The following is a 21,054-nucleotide window of genomic DNA, read 5'->3' as shown; positions in this document are numbered from 1 at the left end:
CAGCAGCCATTGGTGCACAGTGGCCTCTCCCGCAAAAACAGAGAAGCCTGTGCTGAACCGCCTGCCTGCACCCCGCCCGCCCTCTGAGCCAGCCCTTACAAGGAAGTTCCAGCAATCCTATCTCAACCAATAGCACTGAAACTTTCCTCATGCAATAGGGGCTGTGCAGCTCTGGCCAATCAGGGTGCCTCTTTTCTGACCAATCAGGACAGCGCGTTTTGGACCATTCAAGTATTTAGGACGTGAAGTCCTTATTTGCGTGGGAGCAGACCAATCACGGACCTGGGGCGGGGCCTCTGCTCCCTGGAAGCCCGCCCCTCTCTGAGCCCCAGCACTTTCCGGTTCCTGGAAGCTGCTCACCGTGAGGTCGGGAAGAGCAGAGTGGAGCCCCCGAGATGATGCGGGCAGCGCCTCGCAGGACTGGGTCCCAGGGTGGCCTCCCAGCCCAGTTCTGACAGCCAAGTTCATGTCCGTGCTCTGCCCCGGGGGTGATTTGCTCTGAGCAGTTTGCTTCACTGAACCAAGGAGCACGGGGTCTTCTTACCTCTCCTTTCTCCCACTCTGATGTAAGCCTTGGGTTCCCTCCCTCCTTCCAAATGCAGAAAAGAAGGTGAAATCGGTCTTTCTTTACAAGACATTTGGATGTAGTTCCCCTCGATGTCATCCGTCTGGCTTAAATTAACTCATAAAGGAATCTTTACAGGTCTCAGAGTTCTTACATGGGCAGAAAAGAGCCCCCAGTCTCCTAGTATTAGCCAGACATACGATTTGCAAAGCAAGTCGATGCCACACCCTTCACTAGTATTTATTTTGCTCCGCATGCAAGTTTTTTTTTTTTCACAAAACTTGTTTATTTATATCAGTCTATAATTAGGTTTTAAATATCATTTAAATTAGAGTAATAACCCTCGGTGGGTATCTCAGAAACAGCGTTGTGCCAATAAACCAAGGCTTGGGTCCCATCTCCAGTCAGGGCACCAAAGAAATGGACCAGTGGGTGAATAAATAAAAAGAAAAACAAATTCATGTTTCTCTCTGTCTCTCCCTCTCCTTCTAAAATCAATAACAGTGTGAAAATAATTTAATAAAAACATTTAAAACTTCTTTCAATTCAATATAGTAAATATACTCAGATATAATCAAATGACCAGAAACTTGTTGGGGTGCTCAGTAATCTGAAGTTTTTAATTCATCCCGAAAACAAGAAGCTGGAACCCCATGGCCCCCCTCTGACCCTGACTTTGAAAGAATGTGGTTCACTGCTCACCTGACCACAAGGGACCTTAAACCAGAGCCCATTCTCACTGACCGAGTAGATTTACTGCAGAGAACCCTGAGCCAGTCCAGATCCGCGTGTGTCCTTGACTGTCATCCCTCTGTTTTTGTCTTTGATCCTTCCATCCTGGAGCTTCCCTCTGAGACCTGGAACTCTGGGGGACGGTGGGGATGGCCCTTCTGGTGCTGGACCCCTGGCTGTCATGGGGGGGAAACCACCCCAACAGCCTGGGCCCTCCCATGTCTCGGTCCCACTTCCTTCACCTCTGACCTCCAGTGGTGGCTCCTCACCCCTCAGGTCCTGGTGCATCCTGTTGTCCTCACCCTGAGTCCACAGTGCCTGGTGTCACCTAGGTCCCATGCTAGCAGGTCACCCTAATGTCAGAGCAGCAGGCTGTCAGCCTGTCACTGTCCCACATTGTCCTTGGTGGGGAGCCATGTGGAAGCACTGGCTCCTCTGAGACTGGCCCCTGCCCCGTGGGGACAAGCTCACCAGCTGCTAGAGCAACAGCCTGAGTGGGGGATGGGCTGGGACTGGAGAGGGGTCCTGGGCCTGTGGGGCAGGTTCTCTGGTGTGCCCAGAGGGAGGGGCCCAGTCCTCTGGGTGCTGTGCTGTGTGAGCAGAGACGGCCAGGGCTTCTCTACTGAGCTCGGAGACTAGGGCTCTGGTCTTGGTGGCTGCGGTAGGTCCCTGCCCTGTGGAGAACCAGGCCACCCTCAGGCACGGTCACCCCCTGGGCCCCTGTGAATGCTGGGCAGATGAAGAAGGGTTTGTCATCAGACCCCAGCCAGAACCTTGCAACCCAGGGTCCCAGCTCGGGCAACTAAGGCCTCAAACCTCTGATTGAAAACACCTGGCAAGGGTGTTGTGGCTGCAGGAGAAACTCCCTGCCTCCCTGGAGAGTTCGTTGGAGCGACCCACAGGGTCCTAGAACATACCCATGCCCACCCACCCAGGAATCAGCACCAGAAGGGCCCCATTTGCTTGTGGGTAGTGGGGGAGGTGACTGAAATCCAGCAAAGAGCTCAGCAAGCACCATTGTTCCCTCTCCAGATCCCTTCCCTACGTACAGTGATGCAACGCAGAGACCTGGTTTGCCCTGCCCTGGTGAGCACCTGAGACTCTGCCCCTTACAGGAAGCAGGCACCAAGACAAAATAAAAAAAAAGGCCAAATGAAAGAACACATCAAAGCTCAAGGAAAAATACAACTAAGTGACAAACAGATAGCCAGCCTATCAGATGCACAGTTCAGAACACTGGTAATCAGGATGCTCACAGAATTGGTTGAATTTGGTCATAAATTAGATGAAAAAATGAAGGCACTGCTAAGTGAAATAAAGGAAAATGTACAGGGAACCAACAGTGATGGGAAGGAAACTGGGACTCTAATCCACCGTGTGGACCAGAAGGAAGAAAGAAATATTCAACCAGAAAAGAATGAAGAAAATAGAAATCAAAAACATGAGAAGAGGCTTAGGAACCTCCAGGACATCTTTAACTATTCCAACATCCAAATTATAGAGGTGCCAGAAGGAGAAGAGGATGAGCAACAAATTGAAAATTCATTTGAACCAAAATGGAGAACTTCTCCAATCTGGCAAAGGAAATAGACTTCTAGAAAGTCCAAGAAGATCAGAGAGTCCACAGAAATGGGACCCAAGGAGGAACACACCAAGGCACATCATCATTACATTGTCCAAGATTAAAAATAAGGACAGAATTTTAGAAGCAGCAAGAGGAAAGAAGACAGTTACCTACAAAGGAGTTCCCATGAGACTGTCAGCTGATTTCTCAAAAGAGATCTCACAGGCAAGAAGGAGCTGGAAAGAAATATTCCAAGTCATGAGAGGCAAGGACCTACAGCCCAGATTGCTCTATCCAGCAAAGCTTTCATTAGAATGGAAGGGCAGATAAAGTGCTTCTCAGATAAGGTCAAGTTAAAGGAGTTCATCTCCACCAAGTTCTTATTATAGGAAATGTTAAAGGGATTTATCTGAGAAAAAGATTAAAAATATGAACAGTAAAATGACAGCACACTCACAGTTATTAACAACCACACTTAAAACAAAAACAAAACCAAACTTTTCTTCTCTGAGCCCCTGAGTCCCAGCGGGGACACATGTAGATGAGTGATCTGTCCCTTGTGTCACAGAAGGAGACATCTCCAGATGTTTGTCCTGGGACACAACCCCCCTGGAAAGGTGCTCCTTCAGGAGAAGGGTCTTCTCCGGGGAGGACAGGACCTGGCACTGGTGTCCAAACAGCTCCAGGGCCCAGAAGCCATTGTGAGGGACCAGCAGGGCCTCCCCTTCCCTCTGCACACGGTCTGCACAAACCCCACGGCCCACACCTTCACATTTCCTACCTCCACCTCCCAGTAGTGTCTCCCTGAGGGAAGCTGTCCCCACCCAAGACACAAGGCTTGCAGTGGAATCTCTCGGGGTTGTGGGGCAGGCTCTGCCTGCAGGGGCCCAGCCCCACCCTCCTCTGGTCCTGGGACAGGAAGAGCTTGGGGTGGGCGGTGTCTGGGTCCAGGAGCACGTCAGCTGTTCGGGAAGTCTGGGGGTGAGGCCTGGGGGCTCAGGGGGACCCAGGAAGCCGGGGGAACATACCCACAGGGTGGGACCTCCCTGAAGGCCCCGTGATCCCAGACCCCAGGCAGCTCACAGAGGAGAGCCCCTGCGGCTGCATGTCCACCTGCTGAGTGAGGGGGCGAGGCCTCAGGGAGAGCACACCTGGGCACTAAGTGAGCAGAGAGTTTAGCAAAGGAGCTGAAGTTAATGTCTCCCACTTTCTCTCCACATCCTGAGATGTGCCCCCTTTTCTATTACAAACAGATGGTCTCTGGGACTCTGTTTGGTTGCAGACTTCCCAAACCGGCTTCATACACGAGAGACCCTGTCCCCTCTGCCTCCCCGTGAAGCACTTCGGGCCACTCACCTGCCCCCAGAACACGGGACCTGCTGCCTCACAAGGAGACCCTGACCCCCTAGTCAGTGACGTCTGCTCCCTCCTCTGTGCCCCTTGTTCTTGCCCCAAACCCCTCAGGGAGAGGGTCTCCTGCAGGTGAGGCCCTACAGCCCCCCAGTTCATGGGTGGTTTTCTTTTGAACAAAGGATGTCAAACTCATTAACAAATCTTTCATTTTTGTCACTTGACAGGGCTGGGGAGACAGAAGAGCAGAAACACCTGCAGTTTCCGTTGGAAGGACCAGATGAATAAAATCCAAAAACTGTCACCAGCCCAGCTGAGCGGCCCTCACTGGGGCCTGGTCACTGCAACCTCCTCCTTCCGGCCTCTGCCCCAGTCCCTGCCCTGGCTCCTGTCTCCCTGAGACTCCACCACAGGCCCCCTGGGACCTGCTTTGCCCCATCTGGTCTGGGCCCCTTCCAGGTCCGCACCCCCCTCCTCCCATCCTCCCTGCACTCAGTCCCTCCACCCACACCTGCCTCCCGCGTTCCTCGAAACTGCCAGACGTGCTGCTGCCTCAGGCCCCGGGCACCTGCCCCTCCTGCTCCCTGGTGCTCACCCCTCACTTGCCCTGTTGTCACCTTTTTCTAAAGATATATTTTATTTATTATGCTATTACAGTTGTCCCCATCCGCACCCCCCGCACGCCCCCCACCCACATTCCCCTTCTTTACTTCATGTCCATGGGTCATACATATAGGTTCTTTAACTTCTACATTTCCCATACTATTTTTAACCTGCCCCTATTTTCTCCCTATCGTCTATGCTACTTATTCTCTGTACCTTTTCCCCTCCTTTGCCCTCCCACTCCCCTGTTGCTATCCCTCCATGTGATCTTCATTTCTGTGGTTCTGTTCCTGTTTTAGTTGTTTGCTTAGTTTGCTTTTGTTTGTGTTTTAGGTGTGGTTAATAACTGTGAGTTTGCTGTCATTTTACTGTTCATATTTTTAATCTTTTTCTCTTAGATAAATCCCTTTAACATTTTGTATAATCAGGGCTTGGTGGTGATGTACTCCTTTAACTTGACCTTATCTGAGAAGCACTTCATCTGCCCTTCCATTCTAAATGAGAGCTTTGCTGGATAGAGTAATCTGGGATGTAGGTCCTTGCCTCTCATGACTTGGAATACGTCTTTCCAGCCCCTTCTTGCCTGCAAGGTCTCCTTTGAGAAATCAGCTGACAGTCTGATGGGAACTCCTTTGTAGGTGACTGTCTCCTATTCTCTTGCTGCTTTTAAGATTCTGTCCTTATTTTTAATCTTGGACAATGTAATGATGATGTGCCTTGGTGTGTTCCTCCTTGGGTCCCATTTCTGTGGGACTCTCTGAGCTTCCTGGACTTCCTGGAAGTCTATTTCCTTTGCCAGAATGGGGAAGTTCTCCTTCAGTTTTGGTTCAAATGAGTTTTCAATTTGTTGCTCTTCCTCTTCTCCTTCTGGCACCCCTATAACTTGGATGTTGGAACATTTAAAGATGTCCTGGATGTTCCTAAGCCTCTCCTGATTGTTTTTTATTTCTTTTTTCTTCATTCTGTTCTGGTTGAATGTTTCTTTCTTCCTTCTGGTCCACACGGTGGATTAGAGTCCCAGTTTCCTTCCCATCACTGATGGTTCCCTGTACATTTTCCTTTATTTCACTTAGCATTGCCTTCATTTTTTCATCTAATTTATGACCAAATTCAACCAGTTCTGTGAGCATCCTGATTACCAGTGTTCTGAACTTGCATCTGATAGGCTGGCTATCTGTTTGTCACTTAGTTGTATTTTTTCTTGAGCTTTGATCTGTTCTTCCATTTGTGGCATTTTTCTCTTTTTGTCTCCGTGCACCTGCTTCATATAAGAGGTCCCATAAGGGAAGGAGTGTTCATGCATTTTGTTCCCTAATTTATCTCCTGTTTCTAGAACTGAGCCTTGAACACATGTGATCCTTGCTAAGTGTTTGATGAATGACTTTATGAGTGTCTGTAGATAAAGACTTTCCCAGCTCTGTGCTTGGAAAACCCCATGGGAAAGAGGGGAGGCTTCAGCATCAGCACCACCAGGTGCAGACAGCCCCCTGCCCCCACCACTCTCCACGGCGTGTGATTGTCCTGAACACACAACTGTAGCTGCAGCATCAGAACCACAACAGGGAAAATGACCAGATTTACCCTCAGAAAAGAGGCTCCTCCTCCTGGGATGGGAGACTCTGTGATGCCCCCTGTGAGGAGGGGAGAGGCCTCAGCTCAGCTGCAGCCTGAGTTCCTCAGGGCCCAGGACCCTCCCAGCCCTGCCCCTCCCCTCCCCCAGCCCCACTCAGGCTCCCAACTGTCTGCTGAGGGTCCTATGTCCACGGGCTGGGCCCCCAGAGGGCAGGGAGCTGACCTGGAAGGAAGACCCCAGAGCCCCTCTCCTGGCCCAGCAGGTGTTACTGACGGAGCAGGGCTTGTCTTCACAGAGCTGTCCCTGATGGTCACGGCCATGGTGACCCTGCAGAGGCCATCTGTGTCCTCAGTCTGAGCTTCCTCCAGGGCGGGCATGGGCTCACCCTAGGGACCCCCTACACTGCTCAGGGCTCTGGGTACCACCCTGTGGAGGTGCATCTGACCAGACACCCCCATCCTTATGGCCCTTCATTTCAATGAGGGGCAGACCCTACATCTGAGAACAAACAAAAATATCTAAAATGTTTAATTCCAAAGCATGTTCCTGGTGAAGACCCTTAGAAATCTCTGAGCAGCAGCAGGGGCTACTCCGTGGGGTCCCATCGTCTCCCCTGCTCACGGCCCCACTGAGCTCCCTGTGCTTCTCAGGACTCCATGCCCACAGCTCAGCAGGACACACCCAGTCACTCGGCCCTCGGGCAGGAGGAAGCCCCCTGCCAGGGTAGAGGGGTCCTCGACAAAACCTGCTGGTCTGTGGGGGTCCTGAAGTGCCGAGAGAAACTATCCCCAAGGGTCACACAGTGAAAAAGTCACCAAAGAGAAATAAGGGACCTGCCACCCTCAGGCACAGAGTGGCCTCACCTGAGGATCTGGCTGGTTGGAAATGACAGCGGTCGATGGCGTTGTCCTGGGCTGTGACACCATGAAGGAGCAGGGCCACCCTCCCCTGCTCACAAAGGTTGTTCGTCCTCGGCACTGTCTCCACTGGACACTGCAGGTAGCGCACGAGCACGGGCCCCACCAGCAGTGACTCCACCCCTGGGACCCTGTCCCCATGTCGTTCCCCTCATCTGACTTGTTCCCTCACATCTGTCCCTGCGAGAACGACCCCAGATGTTCCCAGCCTGGAGGGTCTCAGCCCTTCTGACAGCAGCAAGAGGGGCCACCTGGGTCCCGTCACTGCAGGGAACTCAGCTCTGCCGGCAGCCAGAGTCAGCAACGCAGACTCGTCCCTGGATCACCCGAAAACAACAACAAACACACAAACAAGAAATAGCAGCCTGCAGACACCTTAAACACAGTCTGGCGAGAGCGGTGCTGGATTCTGACCCAGAGAATTGTGAGATAACAGATTTGTGTTGCATTAGGTCCTGAAATTTATACTATTACAGCAAAAATAGAAAGTTCATCCAATAAGCATTGGGAAGAATGTGCCAGGGAACTAAACTGTGACCCTGGTGAGTCATCCACGGGGTTAGATCCTGAAAGAGGTCCCTTGAAGCGTGACAATTATTGACAATTAATTTACACACGTGACCTGACACCCACATGCAGGGCGAGGAAACACACAGTGAACAATCACAGTGACGATGATGATGAGGAAGAGGGGCCTTTCCCCAGCACCCACAGGTGACAGGAACCTCGGGAACCTCAGTGGAGGGTCAGCGGTGGGCATCCCTGTCCTGGACGTGGGTCCCCCCGTGTGATGGAACTTCCACTGACATCCGTCTGCCCCCTCCCCCCCACCGTCCTGCTCACAGAGGACCTCCAGGTGGGAGGTGGGGGGGTGGGTCTGCTCTGTGCCCACAGGTCACAGGCTGGTTCAGAGAGTGGCCGCTGGTCCCTTCTCAGCCTGTGTGATGGGGTCACTGTGAGTTCATTCCCTGCACCATGGCGTCCTGCAGAGCCAGTCAGTGAAGGTTGCACCATGGCTCTGACAGTCGACCTTGAAGGATCCAAGTGGGTGTGGCCTTCACAGTCACCTGCAGTGACCTTGACCCTTGGTGCCCTGGGAGGGACCCTCAGGGCTTCCCATGACCCTGCCCAACAGGACAATCAGCTGCAAAGGGACAGATGGGAGGGAGGGGCAGGGGATGAACATCATTCAGCACTAAAATCTATGTGAATTATGTACCTCAGTGAACTGCCGCTGCCTCAGTTTCCACACTTTCATAATGAGGCTGCCTCACAGGGTTTCTGAGGATGAGGTATATTCACCTGAAGCAGTTAGCACAGCACTAGGACATGTGAAGTCACCTATAGATGTCAGCTCTGGTTGTTCGAAGCCAGCTGAGTCACCTTTAAATGTTAATTTACTGTCTGTATAATGATCTCCTTATCTCTCGTGGAAAAATTGAATGAATATTATTGAAGTCCTTCACTCAGTGTGTTTTATTAAGTATTTTCTGGCTGTGATGTTTTGCTGGTAAGAAGGCCCTCACCGGCAGGCTAGAAGGCTGAAGCAAAGAGGATGCTTCAGTTGGAGAGTCGCCAATCCCAGCAGCTGATCCCAGGACCACTACAGTCTCTAGGATAGGGTCAGACACTGGGTCAGACACACGGGTCATTCCCACTGGTTTCTGTGCTGGGCAAATGGTCAAGGGAGTGGGCTCAAATGTCAAAATCCAGAAAACAGGCCTCAGAGGCCCAGAGAAGCGGGTGTGTGGGAAGGTGAAGATGTGAGACCCGTCGAGGGCATTGTAGAACGAGACCTCCCCCAGCTCACAGTCCAGGAAAACCCCCACCCTCTCAGGGGGGCTCACACAGGTCAGTGGGGTCTGCGGGTTGGTGAGAGCCAGGTAGTGCTTCCCAGGATTCAGCCCCACTGTCCAGAATCCACTCTTGGGAGCCATTTGATCTCCACCTTTCCTCCTCACATCCTCCCTGCACACCCCAACACACCACTGTGCCCTGTCCCCCACCTCCACCTCCCAGAAGTGTCTCCCTGACGTGAAGCTCTCACAGCCCAGCACACACTCATTCCCGCAAAATCTCCCGGGGTTGTCTGGCAGGTTCTGCCATGTGTCTGCCCGCTGCAGGCTCCTCTTGTCCTCAGAAACACGGAGGGTGGGGTGCGCCGTGTCTGGGTCCAGAAACACATCCGCTGCAGGGGGTCAGAGGGCGTGGGGTCAGCCATGGTGCCCGGACCTCAGAGCCTCAGACTTCCAGGCCTGGGTCTGGGCAGGAGGCCCAGGCCCACAGTCCGGGGTCCCCAGCCCACCCTGGACGTGACCCTCAGCCATGCCAAGGAAACCACAGGGGTCTTGTGATTGGTGAGAAAGGGGAGGGTGAGGAGGGTTGGGATCTACCAATTTCTGTTTCTGCCCAAAATGTCCATGTCCACCTGTTCTGTACAATCAATGTGAGCCCTGGCTCTACCCTGAGCTGGAGGACGTCCTTTCCTGCATATTCTCCCTTCCCACAGACACCAGCTTCAGAATATCTCAAGTTCAATTTACTGTCTGTGAAGTGAGGGTAAAACACTGATCTCTGGGGAGGAATAGGACAAAGGGGTGGTATACTGAGCCCCAGGCTGGGCACAGAGGAAGTGCCTGCTGTGACAACAGACACCATGTCCCTCCTGTGCTCGGGGCCAGGCTGGGGCCCCATGTGCTCTGGGGTCCACTCCCCACCTGTCCCACCCCCTCTGGCCCAGGAGTCAGGTCTCCAGGGACAGCACCCCTGGGCCCCTGGGGTCTGGTTACTGTGGGGTTTGGCCAAGGGGAGGCGCAGGCTGGACACGGGAAGGAGGGAGGAGAGGGGGCACAGGGCTGACCCCCACGTCCCCCAGGGAGATGCTCCACCCCAGCACCTCCCTCCAGGAGCTCCCCCTGAGCCCCAGCTGCCTCACTGTCCTCAGCCAGCACACCAAAGCCTCCAGGTGACGGTCATCCGTGTCCCTTAAACACGGCCATGAGCACTTTTGTCAGTAACAGCCAGAGTGACAGGAGCACTGAGGTCAACTCCACACTGGGGATCGTGTGGGTTATAAAGGGTCACCTGTCACAGGACCACCGGGAGGTGTGGCTGGTGCTGCCCCATTCTTTGTCCCTGTTCCTGTCAGTCATCAGTGCCCGAGTCACAGTGTGAGAAAGTGCTGTAAGGGGTGTGTTGTCAGGGAACAATCTGTGCAGGTTGCGGGGGTCCTCTGTCCTCTCTGACCCTGCACCCCTGGGAGTGAATCACCCTACAACACAGTCTGTTTTATTGTAGAAGTTGCCCACATTGCTTTTTAGTCCTTCAGATACCTTCTCCTCTTCTTGGTCATTAATGTGATACAAACACCCCCTTCAAACAGGCCGTCTGTTTCCTGCGGGTGTTCTGACAACACACAGTCACCTCCTCACTCGGTCCTTGTCCCAGCCCTCACAGAGCAGCAGTGACTGTGGAACACGGCAGAACTCGGGGACACACGGGGGCAGGAGGGCAGTAGCCTGGTCAGGTCCCCCCTCCCTCTCCCTGCAGCCCCTCCCCCGAGTCCCGCCCCTCCTGCCTCTTCCTCCCACAGAGACCTGTGGGCCCCAGGACACCTGCTGTCCCTGGTCCCTGGGCTCTGGGCAGCAGGTGGGGACACCTTTGAGGCCTCAACCTCAGGTCACCCACCAGAACTGTCCCAGTCAAGAGCTGGAGAGGAAAGAGGGAGCAGGGGCCCTTGGGGGTTGTCCTGGGGACACAGAGGGACCCACTCACCAGGCTGGAAGAGGGCCATCTTCAACTCTGGAAGGAAGGAGACACAGACAAGGAAAGGTCATTCTGTCTGTCCCCCCCCCACCACTGTCCTCACTGAGCCTCTTCTCTCTCCTCTCCTCAGTCCCCTCCAACGTCCACTCCCCTCATCTGCAGCTGTGCGGGCCAGGCTGAACCCTCTCCCAGTGCTGTGCTTCCCTCCATCCCGCTGGGGCCGTGGGGACACGCCCAGGCTGTGCCGGGTGTGGGCGTGGGTGTCAGCAGGCTGAGGGGACACTGGGTGTGGAAGGTCCTCTCTGAGTGACCAGACAGGAGGGGGCGGTGCAGACACAGAGAATGAGCCTCTGAGCCGGACGGGATGGCCCCTCCCCCAGCAGGAAAGGCTGCAGGTGCTTCCCCCACAGGAGCCAGGAAACCAGGGAGCCTCAGGCTCACTCACCTGCATAGGCCTGAGACCGCTCCTCACCTGCAATGGAGACAGACGGTCACCTGAACTGTCCTTTCTGAGTCGGTTCCTTTCTCTCCCTTGTGCCCCCCTGTCATCTTCCTGTGTGCCCCCCACCCTCCCCACCTCCCCTCTGTCTGTTCCCTCCCCGGCGCCCCCTCCTCTTTCCATCAGCTGCAGCTCAGGACCCCCAGGCGCCCTGCACCGGCTGTCCCAGGGTCACCACACAGCTGTCCTGTCAGTGTCTGTGCAGCAGTCACCTCTCATCCCTGCTTTAGCTTCTGAAGTTTCAGTGACCTTCTGCCAACCACGGTTGGGGATAGTGAATAAAAATTGCAGAAACTAACAATTCATGAGTTTTAAATTGCACATCACTCTGAGCAGCGTGATGAGGTCCCCTGCTGTCTGCTCCGACCTGCCCCTCATGAAACTACCCTGGGCCCACCCACCCTTAGTCACTAAGGAGTGTCTCTGTGAGACATGGACGGTCCCAGTGTCACAGCGCTGGTGTTCTGTCACCTTTATTTTACTTAATAATGACCCCAACGTGCAAGAACAGTGACGCTGTGATGGTGGTGTGCCAAGGAGAAGCCTTCCTTTACGTGAAAAGGAAAAACCTCGTGTATTCAGGGTTTGGTGCTCTCTCTGGTCAGACAGCCCCTGGGGCACCTGGACCACGACCATCTCATATAAGCGATGATCAGGTTCTCCAGGAGCTGAGTGTGTCTGTGCACACGCTGCCCTGTGTACACACGCGTGTACCTGTGTGCTGGGATTCATTCCCCTCAATCTGCATTATTTCCTGCCTACTCCGGAAACAGCGGGGCAACCTAATGAGAAAATTTCAGATACTATTTTTCAGCAGTGACGATAAATCTGTGACAACTGACACGGCAACTCCTGTTTTTAAGACACTTCTCTCTCCTTCGGCCTTTCTTTTTGGTGAGCTACAGAGTTTGTGAACCAAGCAGGGAGGGAAGGACTCACAAACTGAGTCATATCCCTCTCCCCCTCCCCCTCCCCCTGTCCTTTCTGGGGTTCCCAGGGTGTCCCGCTTGCGTGTCCCCTGGTGGAGAGACCCCAGCCCCTTCTGCACTGAGACTGACCCCTCCTGGTACCCCCATCAGTGCCCTCATTTCTTCCCCGGGGAGGTTAGGAGTGAAAAAAGGGCCTGAAATATCAGAACCCAGAAGCTGAGATGCAGGTCCGGGTACTCACGTGGTAGGTACGGGATCCTTGTCCACCCTGCAGGGAACAACGTGGGGGGTCAGTGACACGTGCAATGCAGGGTCCCAGGACTTGTGAGTCAGGGATCGCCACTTACTCAGTTTGTCCTGTAGCTTCTCTGGAAATACACAGAAAAAGAATCTCCTGTAAAGGGGATTGAATAGAGGACCCACGTGGTGGGTGTGGGCAGGAGCAGAGAGGTGACGGCCACCTGCCGGTGACTCACCGTTCACGCTTCGCTCCCTCTCCTTCTCCTGGGACAGGTCCTGGATCTTCTTGTGCTGTCGCCACAGGAAGTAGCCGGCCACCACCAGCAAAGCCGGCAGGGTCACGCCAAGGGCCACCACCCAGGGCTGCGCGTTCGGGAAGAAGGGGCCTGTGAAGGGTGAGCCTCAGCTGATGGCCACCCTGGGTCTCAGAGTATCTGGGGACTGAAAACAATCGTTCTCTCCCCAAAGTGCCCAGAACTTTCACTGGCACGTAACACCGTTGTCTTGAAGTAACTGCCTCTCACGTGGGAATATTTTGAATATAAAAGAATGTATACAAAGACATTGATATCTGTCTACTCTTCCTCCCTCTGCAATTTATTATCTCCTTCTGAGTCACTTTATTCTGGGGATTAAGAACGTGAAGTTCGGGACTGCAGGGTCTGGGCTCCAATTCTGGGTCTTCCACCTGACTAGCTCTGTGACCTTGAACTAATGACTTAAGCATCTGTTCCTGATGGGTAAGAGATGGGCACTCTCCCAGGGTGACGGCCATGCAAGTTTTATTAAATTGTAAAAACATAGATACAGTTTTATTTTCTCTTGTTCACACCACAGACCGCACTCCACACCAGCGGGTCCACAGGTTGTTCTCTCTGCTCCCCTGGGTCTGGGCGACCTTCCCCCCTCAGCACAGGGGGCAGGTCTGTGTCTGCTCTCACAGGGCAGCGCCCCCTGCACACACGGCCCATCGGGGGCACTTGCACCGTCTCTGACTCTTTGTTGTTACAGTTAACGGTGCAGGAAATAACCTTTTATATGAGGCATTTCACACAAATTCAAGCTGATCTGTCAGATGATTTCCCAGAAGTGGGTCTTGCATAACTGAATGAGCACTCTGGATATGGTGGCTCTGGTGTCCCCAGTGGGAGTTGTGCTTATTGACACCAAACGACACCAAACAGTAGCCACAAACCTCTAAGAATCACCATCTCCCGACAATTCCACCACCAGAATGTGTCACCATCACCTCGTTTTTTCCTGTGTTGCCAGTCTCACAGGTGGGAACCATATCCCTAGACAGTGAGACTTGACACCATTTTGTGAGTTAATTTCTTTTCTGTGAACGGATAATTCCTGTCCTTTGTTCATTGTTCTACCGGGTTGTTTTATATTTTAAGGAGATCAGCCTTTTTCTAAGATTTGCATTGTACGTATCTTTCCCCGTCATCTCATGTCTTTGCTGACCTTGACCATTTGTCCCCAGTTCCCATCCCCTGGCACCGTGTGTGGCCGCAGGAAGTGATCAGAAGGTGCCTGTGACACAAACAGCTTCATGGGGAAGGAGCAGCAGGTCCCTGCTCTGTCCCTTCTGTTCCCTGCAGAGACCCAGGTCAGCAGCAGACAACCACACCTTCCCTCAGGGGCAGTACAGAGCCCAAGGCAGTGGGCAGAGCACTCACCTGGGATGGAAACCCTGGCTGACCTTTCCTGGCCCAGCAGGGGGTTTCTGATGACACAGGAGACCCCCTCCCCAGAGCCACCTTCCAGGATCACAGAGGCTGAGGCTGCATAAAGGCCCTGGGGGTCTCAGGCTCTGTGGCCACCTCAGCAGACAAGCTGTGTCCCCTGGTGTCTCTCCACTGGATCTGGGGCTGCGGGTACCAGCCGGCAGACGTGCACTCCACACGGATCCCTCCAGCCCCGTAGCCCTTCATTTCAACGTGGGGGTCAGAGCCCAGCGCTGGGGAGGTACAGTGAGTCTGAATCATGGGGAGCCCTCTGCACTGGTGGGGGTCTCCACAGCAGGGAGGGCCACACACACCCTGGATGACTCCAGGGGCATTCACAGGAGCTGCTCCCAGAGTGTGCTGTGCAGGAGAGACTGACCCACAGTGTGACCACTGCCTGACCATCGCTGGACCCTGGTGCTGGATCCAGGGGGATCTGGACCAGAGCAGAGGTTGTTTCCTGTAAATCCCATTACAGACTGCTGGACTATCCCCTCCCCCATGGCCCAGACTTGCTGGTCCTTGGAACAGCCCCTCACCCCACCCAGGGCAACCAGGTAAATTCCCTGTTATTGAAGCAAGTCCCACCCAGTGCCCCATCCTTCCTGCCTGTCCTGTGTGAGCCTCTGCCCTGCTGTGTGGAGGGAGGATCAGCTCTTTGTCTTCCTGCCACCCTAGCTGTGTGTTATGTGTATGTGCCCTCAGGAAACTCCTGCTGTGATTAATGCTGGAGTGTCAGCTTCTTCCTCTAGTGTCTTGACCAAGGAGGTTTCTATCACGTGTCTCTGAGAAGGGGAAACCTTCTCCACAGAGGAGCGCTGACCCAGGCAGGAACTGTGGGGTTTTTACTACCTGACACTGAATCCCTAAACACAAGGGGAGCAGGAGTGAGTCTCTTGCAGCCCTGAGAGGACAGAGTCCTGTGGGGAGGACTCTCTTCAAAGGACCTGTGGTCTACAGGGAGGGACAGTGTCTGGCTCAGGAGGCCCTGCAGGGAAAAGCCAGGACCCCCCACAGTCCATCCCCTGCCAGGCTCCCCAGGGACCCACCAGGCAGAAGCCCAGGGCGGGGCTGTGTCCTGAGAAGGTGAAGTGCAGCCCTGACACCCGGACACGAGCACTTTCATGGGGCAGCACCTCACACAAGGTCACTCTGTCCCTGGGACGGGTCAGGACAAGGTCAAGACAACTCAGCAGCCGGTATGAGCACAAAGGAAGCAGGAACAGTGTGCAGACCTCAGCAGTGACCACCCTCCCTGTCCTGGCTGGGAGTGACCCATGACACCCCTGCACCTTCCTGACAGCATCCAGCCCAGAGCAGAGCCCTGCTTCCACACCCCCCCAAGTCCCCTGACAGCCCAGGGGTCACACCAGATCCTCCCTGACACCCCCTCTCTGAGACACCCCGGTTTCCTCCCCTGTGCGTCCCCCCTCACTGCTCCAGGGATGGACACACCCTGTTCAACTGCACGTGTGTCCCGGGGCCTTTGGTTGGAGGGTGTGGGCACCGCAGGTGCTGTCCCTGCAGCTCAGCCCCCTGGACCCACAGCAGCGGGCACCTGGGGGCCCACGGCCACTGTCTAGGACATGCTGCACCCAAACACCTGTGTGCCACCCACTGTGGGGGGGTGTCCTCCTCCTCCTTCCTGTTCCCGACCTCCACTTCCCTGCTGAGACCTGGTGGGCAGCGTGAGGGACTCTTTACTGGATGCAGGAGGAGCCCTTCCTGGGGGACGACCTGGGTCTGTCAGGGGCCTCAGAGGAGCAGGGAGGGGGGTGGGGGGGCAGGTGCTGGCGAGGAGCAGGGAGAGCTCTCAGGTGGGCCTGGAGCCTCTGCCCCTGACCCCACAAGAAACAAGCACAGATCAAACCTGAGGCTCACCTGAAACCTTCAGCTCCACCTGGGCTTTTGCATAGAAATCTCCATCTTGGAAATAACACAGGTAGGTTCCTCTGTCAGAGGCTCTGATGTCGAGAATCTGGAGAGCAGCCTTCCCCACAGTGATGTCCTCTCTTAAAATCGAAGTTCTCCCTCGATACTCTGCTGCCGGCGTGTCCTCCTGCCCGTGTGCGTACGTGTGCACTACCTGCCTGGGGCTGGGTCGCTCCCACGTCAGCTCCATGGTCTCAGCGCTCATCTCCGGGGACAGGTGACAGGGCAGCTCAGCGTCTTCACCCACCATGGCCAGGATGGGCTCGGGGGGTCCAACCACAGCAAACTGAGCTGGTCATCAGAAGGGGGGCTCCGTCAGAGGGAGCTGGGGCCAGAGGACCAGGGGGTGCCCCAGCAGGGAGGGCGAGGGGAGAGACACCTAGACAGGAACTCAGTCCTCACACAGGTGCGTCTGGACGGTCTTGCAGGGGTGGGGGGAGTCCAGGGTTCTGACTGGTCCCCAAGGGAAAGGCTTCAGGTGCACGAACGCAGAGCAGGTCCTACCTGAGCAGGGGCTGAGCAGCTGGACCACGGCGAGGCAGACAGGGAGGGCAGGCAGACGGGGGACCAGGTGCCTCACCATTGTTCCCTGCTGGGCAGAGAGAGACACCAGGAGGGGCTGGGTAGCAGTGACGACCTGGGAGAAGGTGGAGAATTCCACATGGAGACGCTGCCTCCCCAGGTGTGACAGGGAGCACGTAACCATGATCCCTGCTGACGGAAGAGCCTCCTCTGCAAATGTCTCCTGGGGAGTCTCTTCACCTTGGACTCCAAAATGGAAATCATGCATGAAACATGGAACTGTAATGCACATACCGTAACCCTCACCTTCCAGGAGTCAGTCCTCAGACCTCCTGTGCGAACGTGCTCAGAATCCCTCCACTCACCCTCAGTTCCTGCCACAACCAGGTGCCCTCCCCCAGCATCACCCTCTGAGGAAGGCAGGCCCTTCTGCTCTGAGTCCCCGATCTCTCTGCTGCCCCCTGCAGGCCATGCTCCACACAGCAGCCAGGACGTCCTGACCCCTCCCCTCCCTCCTGCTCAGCCCCTCCCAGGGGCCCCCATTCCATCCACAGCAGAAGCCAAATCCTTTGCACCCTGTACTTTTACAATTACCTGAATGTTTTCACTTAAAATTTTTTATAAGTTGGGAGTACAGTTCCACATATTTTGAGAATATTTATTGTTTTTTAAATTTCTGATTATACACAAAATAAAATGAAAAATAATAATACAAATTAAATAATTCATAATGGTAACCTTATACTTTGTTTTACAGAAATATTAATATTATAATATTTCTGGTTGGGTTTTGGGCACACATAAATGCCAGATGCCTTAAAAATGTACTGTACTTTGAGTACCAATTCAATAAGCAGGAATTACTCCAAAGGAAAACAGATCAGGCTTTAACAAACAGAAAGACTTATGTTTAATGCTGTTCATCACAGGAAAATCTACAATAACAAATAATTGTAGATACAGTTAACTACACAAATGGGATCCAAGTTTGTTACCATTATAAGGAGAATTCTTTATTTAAGATGGGATCACTAAACCTACAATTAACTTAATACTGAATGGTGAAAATCTGGAAGCTTTTCCTCTAAGTTCAGGAATAAGAAATAGATGCCCACTGCTACCACTTTTACCTAATACAGTAGTGGAAGTCCTAGCCACAGCAGTGAGTCAAGACAAAGAAATGAAAAGCATACAAATCATAAAGGAAGAAGTAAAATTCTTACAACTGGTAGATGACATGATACAATACACAGAAGAACCTGAGGACTTCACACACACACACACACACACACACACACACAGAACTAGTAAATGAATCCTGTAGCACTGCAGGATACAAAATCAGAAACCTGTTGCATTTCTATACCCTAGTGATGATTCATCCTAAGAAGAAACTTTATAAATATCTTTACATTTTCATCAAATGCATAAAATACATAGGAACAAATGTAAGGGAAGAGGTGGCAGACCTGTGCCCTGCCAACTGGAATACGATAAGGAGGGAACCTGGAGGGCACACACATCAGTGGGAGGACACACTGAGCTCGCAGGTGGAAGGGTTAACACACAGAGTGTCCTCAGGGCTACAGCAGCTCGCAGGTTCCAGCAAGGCCTAGGAAAACACCAGGGGTCTTCTTCTCAGAAGTAGGGCGACTAACCCTAAACTTGCTACGGGTCCAGAAAGACCCCACAAAGCCAATCAATCTTGAGAAAGAAGGAAGTTGGAGGTGTCACCCTGTCCTATAGCAACGTTACAGCATAAACACAGACTCTAGTTCAACGGGACCGAGCAGAGCCCGGACAGGAGCCCTCACTCACTTGGTCAGTTAGTCTGTGACGACGGAGGGAGGAGCGGACAATGAGGGCAGGAATCTCTCAAAACCATGGGAACACTGGACAGACACAGGAGAAGCAATGTACCCAAATGACTCTCTTGTACCACCTGCCAGGAAAGGAAAGTGGATCGGAGATTTAAGGAAAACCTGAGACCAGAAAACCGGGAGAAAACACAGGCGATGAGGACGCTGTAGCTCTGCTTGTAGTGACGTCCCTTTGGGTGAGTCTCCTCTGGCAAGGGCAAGGAAGGACAAACAAACAGATGGGACCATGACCAAATAACAAGTGTTTGCACAGCACGGGAACCATCAACAAAACAAAAAGACAATGTACTAAATGAAGAAGACATTTTCCAATAATGCAATTTAAAAAGTGTTTAACCCTGGCCGGTGTGGCTCAGTGTGTTGAGTGCCCACCTGCGATCCAAAAGGTCACCAATTCGATTCCCAGTCAGGGCGCAGGCCTGGAATGTGGGCCAGGTTACAGCTGGGGCCCTGCGAGAGGCAACCGATCGATGTTTCTCCTGAACTCCAATGTCTCTCTCCTCTTTCTCCCTGTTTTTCCCTCTCTCTACAAATAAGTAAATGGATACTTGAAATAAATAAATTAAATAAAATGCAGATAGTAATTAGACCTACTTTTTAAAGAAGGCTTTCATTTGGAAAATGTATACAGAGCTCATATAACTAAACACCAATAAAAACAAACAATCTTGTTTAGAAAATGAGCAGTGGACCTGAAGAGACAGTTTTCCAAAGAGTCAGTGCAGACGCATGGACTGGAACCCGCTCTGTGGTCAGACAGTGTGTGTGGATTCTTTCTCCAACTGTCCTGTATGGGGGGGTGTTCAGATTTTTCATTTTACAAATAATTTTGTAATGAATGTCTTTACATATGAATCTCTTTTCTAATCCTCACCTGAAGGCATTTTTTTTCATTGCTTTTTGAGAGAGAGAGGAAGAGGGAGAGAGTAGGAGGTAAATAGAGGAAGAGAGTGGGGCAGAGAGAGAAGCATCAGTTGATTGCCTCTCACAGGCACCCAGCCTGTGGTTGGAACCCGAGATCTAGGTTCCTGCCCTGACCAGTAACCGAACCCCCATCCTTTTGGTGAGTGGGACGATGCTCCAACCAACTGAGCTACACTGGCCACGTTTGTACAATAAACCTTTAAGATGAACACCTGGTAACCCAATCATTCTTTCCACATTATTTCTGTAAATGATGACCTGCTCACTTATATGTGACTCAGATAAACAGCCAGTTTGCTGAAGAATTCCAGACACTAACTTCAGAAGGAGCTCAGTCCACCCTCAGACATTCAGCTCTGGGAGATTTGCTGACCTGACCAGTCCTCTGAACAGGCTGTGTCTGCACATTGTCCCCTGGATGCAGAACTCTCAACACCCTCCTTTCTGTGCTTTTTGTTGTATATTTTTGTTTTCCTCCTTCCCTCTCCTTACAAACACCCCTGCCTGTGTCCATTGTTCAGATGGTCTTTGAGCTGAGACCCCATCAGCTCAAGCTGCAGGACCTTGAATGGACCTGCTTTACTCCCACAAGTTCCTGTCTCTCCGCTATTGGTTTATAGGCAGGAGGTAGCCAAACCTGGATTCAATATCAATGTCTCTTCTTGAATGCCCTAGAACACCTTCCCTGAGAAGAGCAGGAGACACTGTAGGAGGTCTTGCTCTTACTTCAGGAATTTCCTAGGGAGGGGCAGGTGTCCAGCTCCCTGGTTCCCGTTGTCTCCCTCCCACAGGTGTCCCAGTGCAGACCTTACCTGCCCTGCTCCACACTCCCCCTGTGCCCTCACCTGCAGGCTCACAGCACGACACTCCTCTGCGTGAGGGACACCCTGCAGGCACCCCCAGCGCCGCAGCCTCTCTCCTAAAGGGACCTGGCTTTCACCAGCTCCTGGTAATTAACCTTTGCACTCTCAACTGAAAATCACAGAGCAAAGGTACTCGAGGGTTATTTTATAGGTGAGTCTCTGATATGGATGAAAGGGTGGGGAAGGAGAAGGGTGCTCAGCAAGGGAAGCAGGGCAAAGTTCCTCTTTGAAAACACTTGTTCTCTGACTGGCTCATAGCCTGGGTCTCATCAGTTGCTGGGCAGAAACCAGCGGTCAAGGTTGGCATTAACAGGGACCCCAAGTTGAATGGACCAGTGCAGACCCACTCCAGCCCTGACTCCCACCCTCTGTGTCTCTGTGTGGTCACCTGCGTGAATCAGTCCTGGGTGTGGGTGTGTGTGAGCAGTACCTCACTGTACACACCTGCATCATGGAACTTGTGTCA

General features: G+C 53.0%; 1 protein-coding gene and 1 pseudogene across 3 annotated transcripts; both read right to left on the bottom strand.

The window, feature by feature from the left end:
- Positions 1-1,916: 1,916 nt before the first annotated feature.
- Positions 1,917-6,764, bottom strand: LOC123833502 (annotated as a pseudogene).
- Positions 6,765-8,762: 1,998 nt separating this feature from the next.
- LOC123804537 (butyrophilin subfamily 3 member A3-like) lies at positions 8,763-20,689 on the bottom strand. 3 transcript variants are annotated; one of them, XM_045816900.1, is made up of 9 exons: positions 20,571-20,689; positions 16,904-16,991; positions 16,349-16,690; positions 12,974-13,123; positions 12,845-12,865; positions 12,739-12,765; positions 11,515-11,541; positions 11,079-11,105; positions 8,763-9,492 (listed from the first exon to the last, which is right to left on the bottom strand). In XM_045816900.1, exons 2-9 carry the CDS (start codon positions 16,980-16,982, stop codon positions 8,771-8,773), a joined length of 1,395 nt encoding a protein of 464 aa, XP_045672856.1. In that variant the 5' UTR covers positions 16,983-16,991; positions 20,571-20,689; the 3' UTR covers positions 8,763-8,770. The 3 variants fall into 3 exon arrangements, with proteins under 3 accessions (XP_045672856.1, XP_045672855.1, XP_045672857.1); XM_045816899.1 differs by having other exon boundaries at positions 12,845-12,891; positions 12,974-13,100; XM_045816901.1 differs by lacking the exons at positions 12,845-12,865; positions 12,974-13,123.
- Between the last annotated feature and the right edge of the window lie 365 nt (positions 20,690-21,054).

This window comes from Phyllostomus hastatus, unplaced genomic scaffold, assembly GCF_019186645.2.
Source record: "Phyllostomus hastatus isolate PE091 unplaced genomic scaffold, TTU_PhHast_1.1 phas_scaffold_216, whole genome shotgun sequence".
In the NCBI taxonomy this organism is placed as follows: domain Eukaryota; kingdom Metazoa; phylum Chordata; class Mammalia; order Chiroptera; family Phyllostomidae; genus Phyllostomus; species Phyllostomus hastatus.
This window is presented reverse-complemented; position numbering and strand designations above follow the sequence as displayed.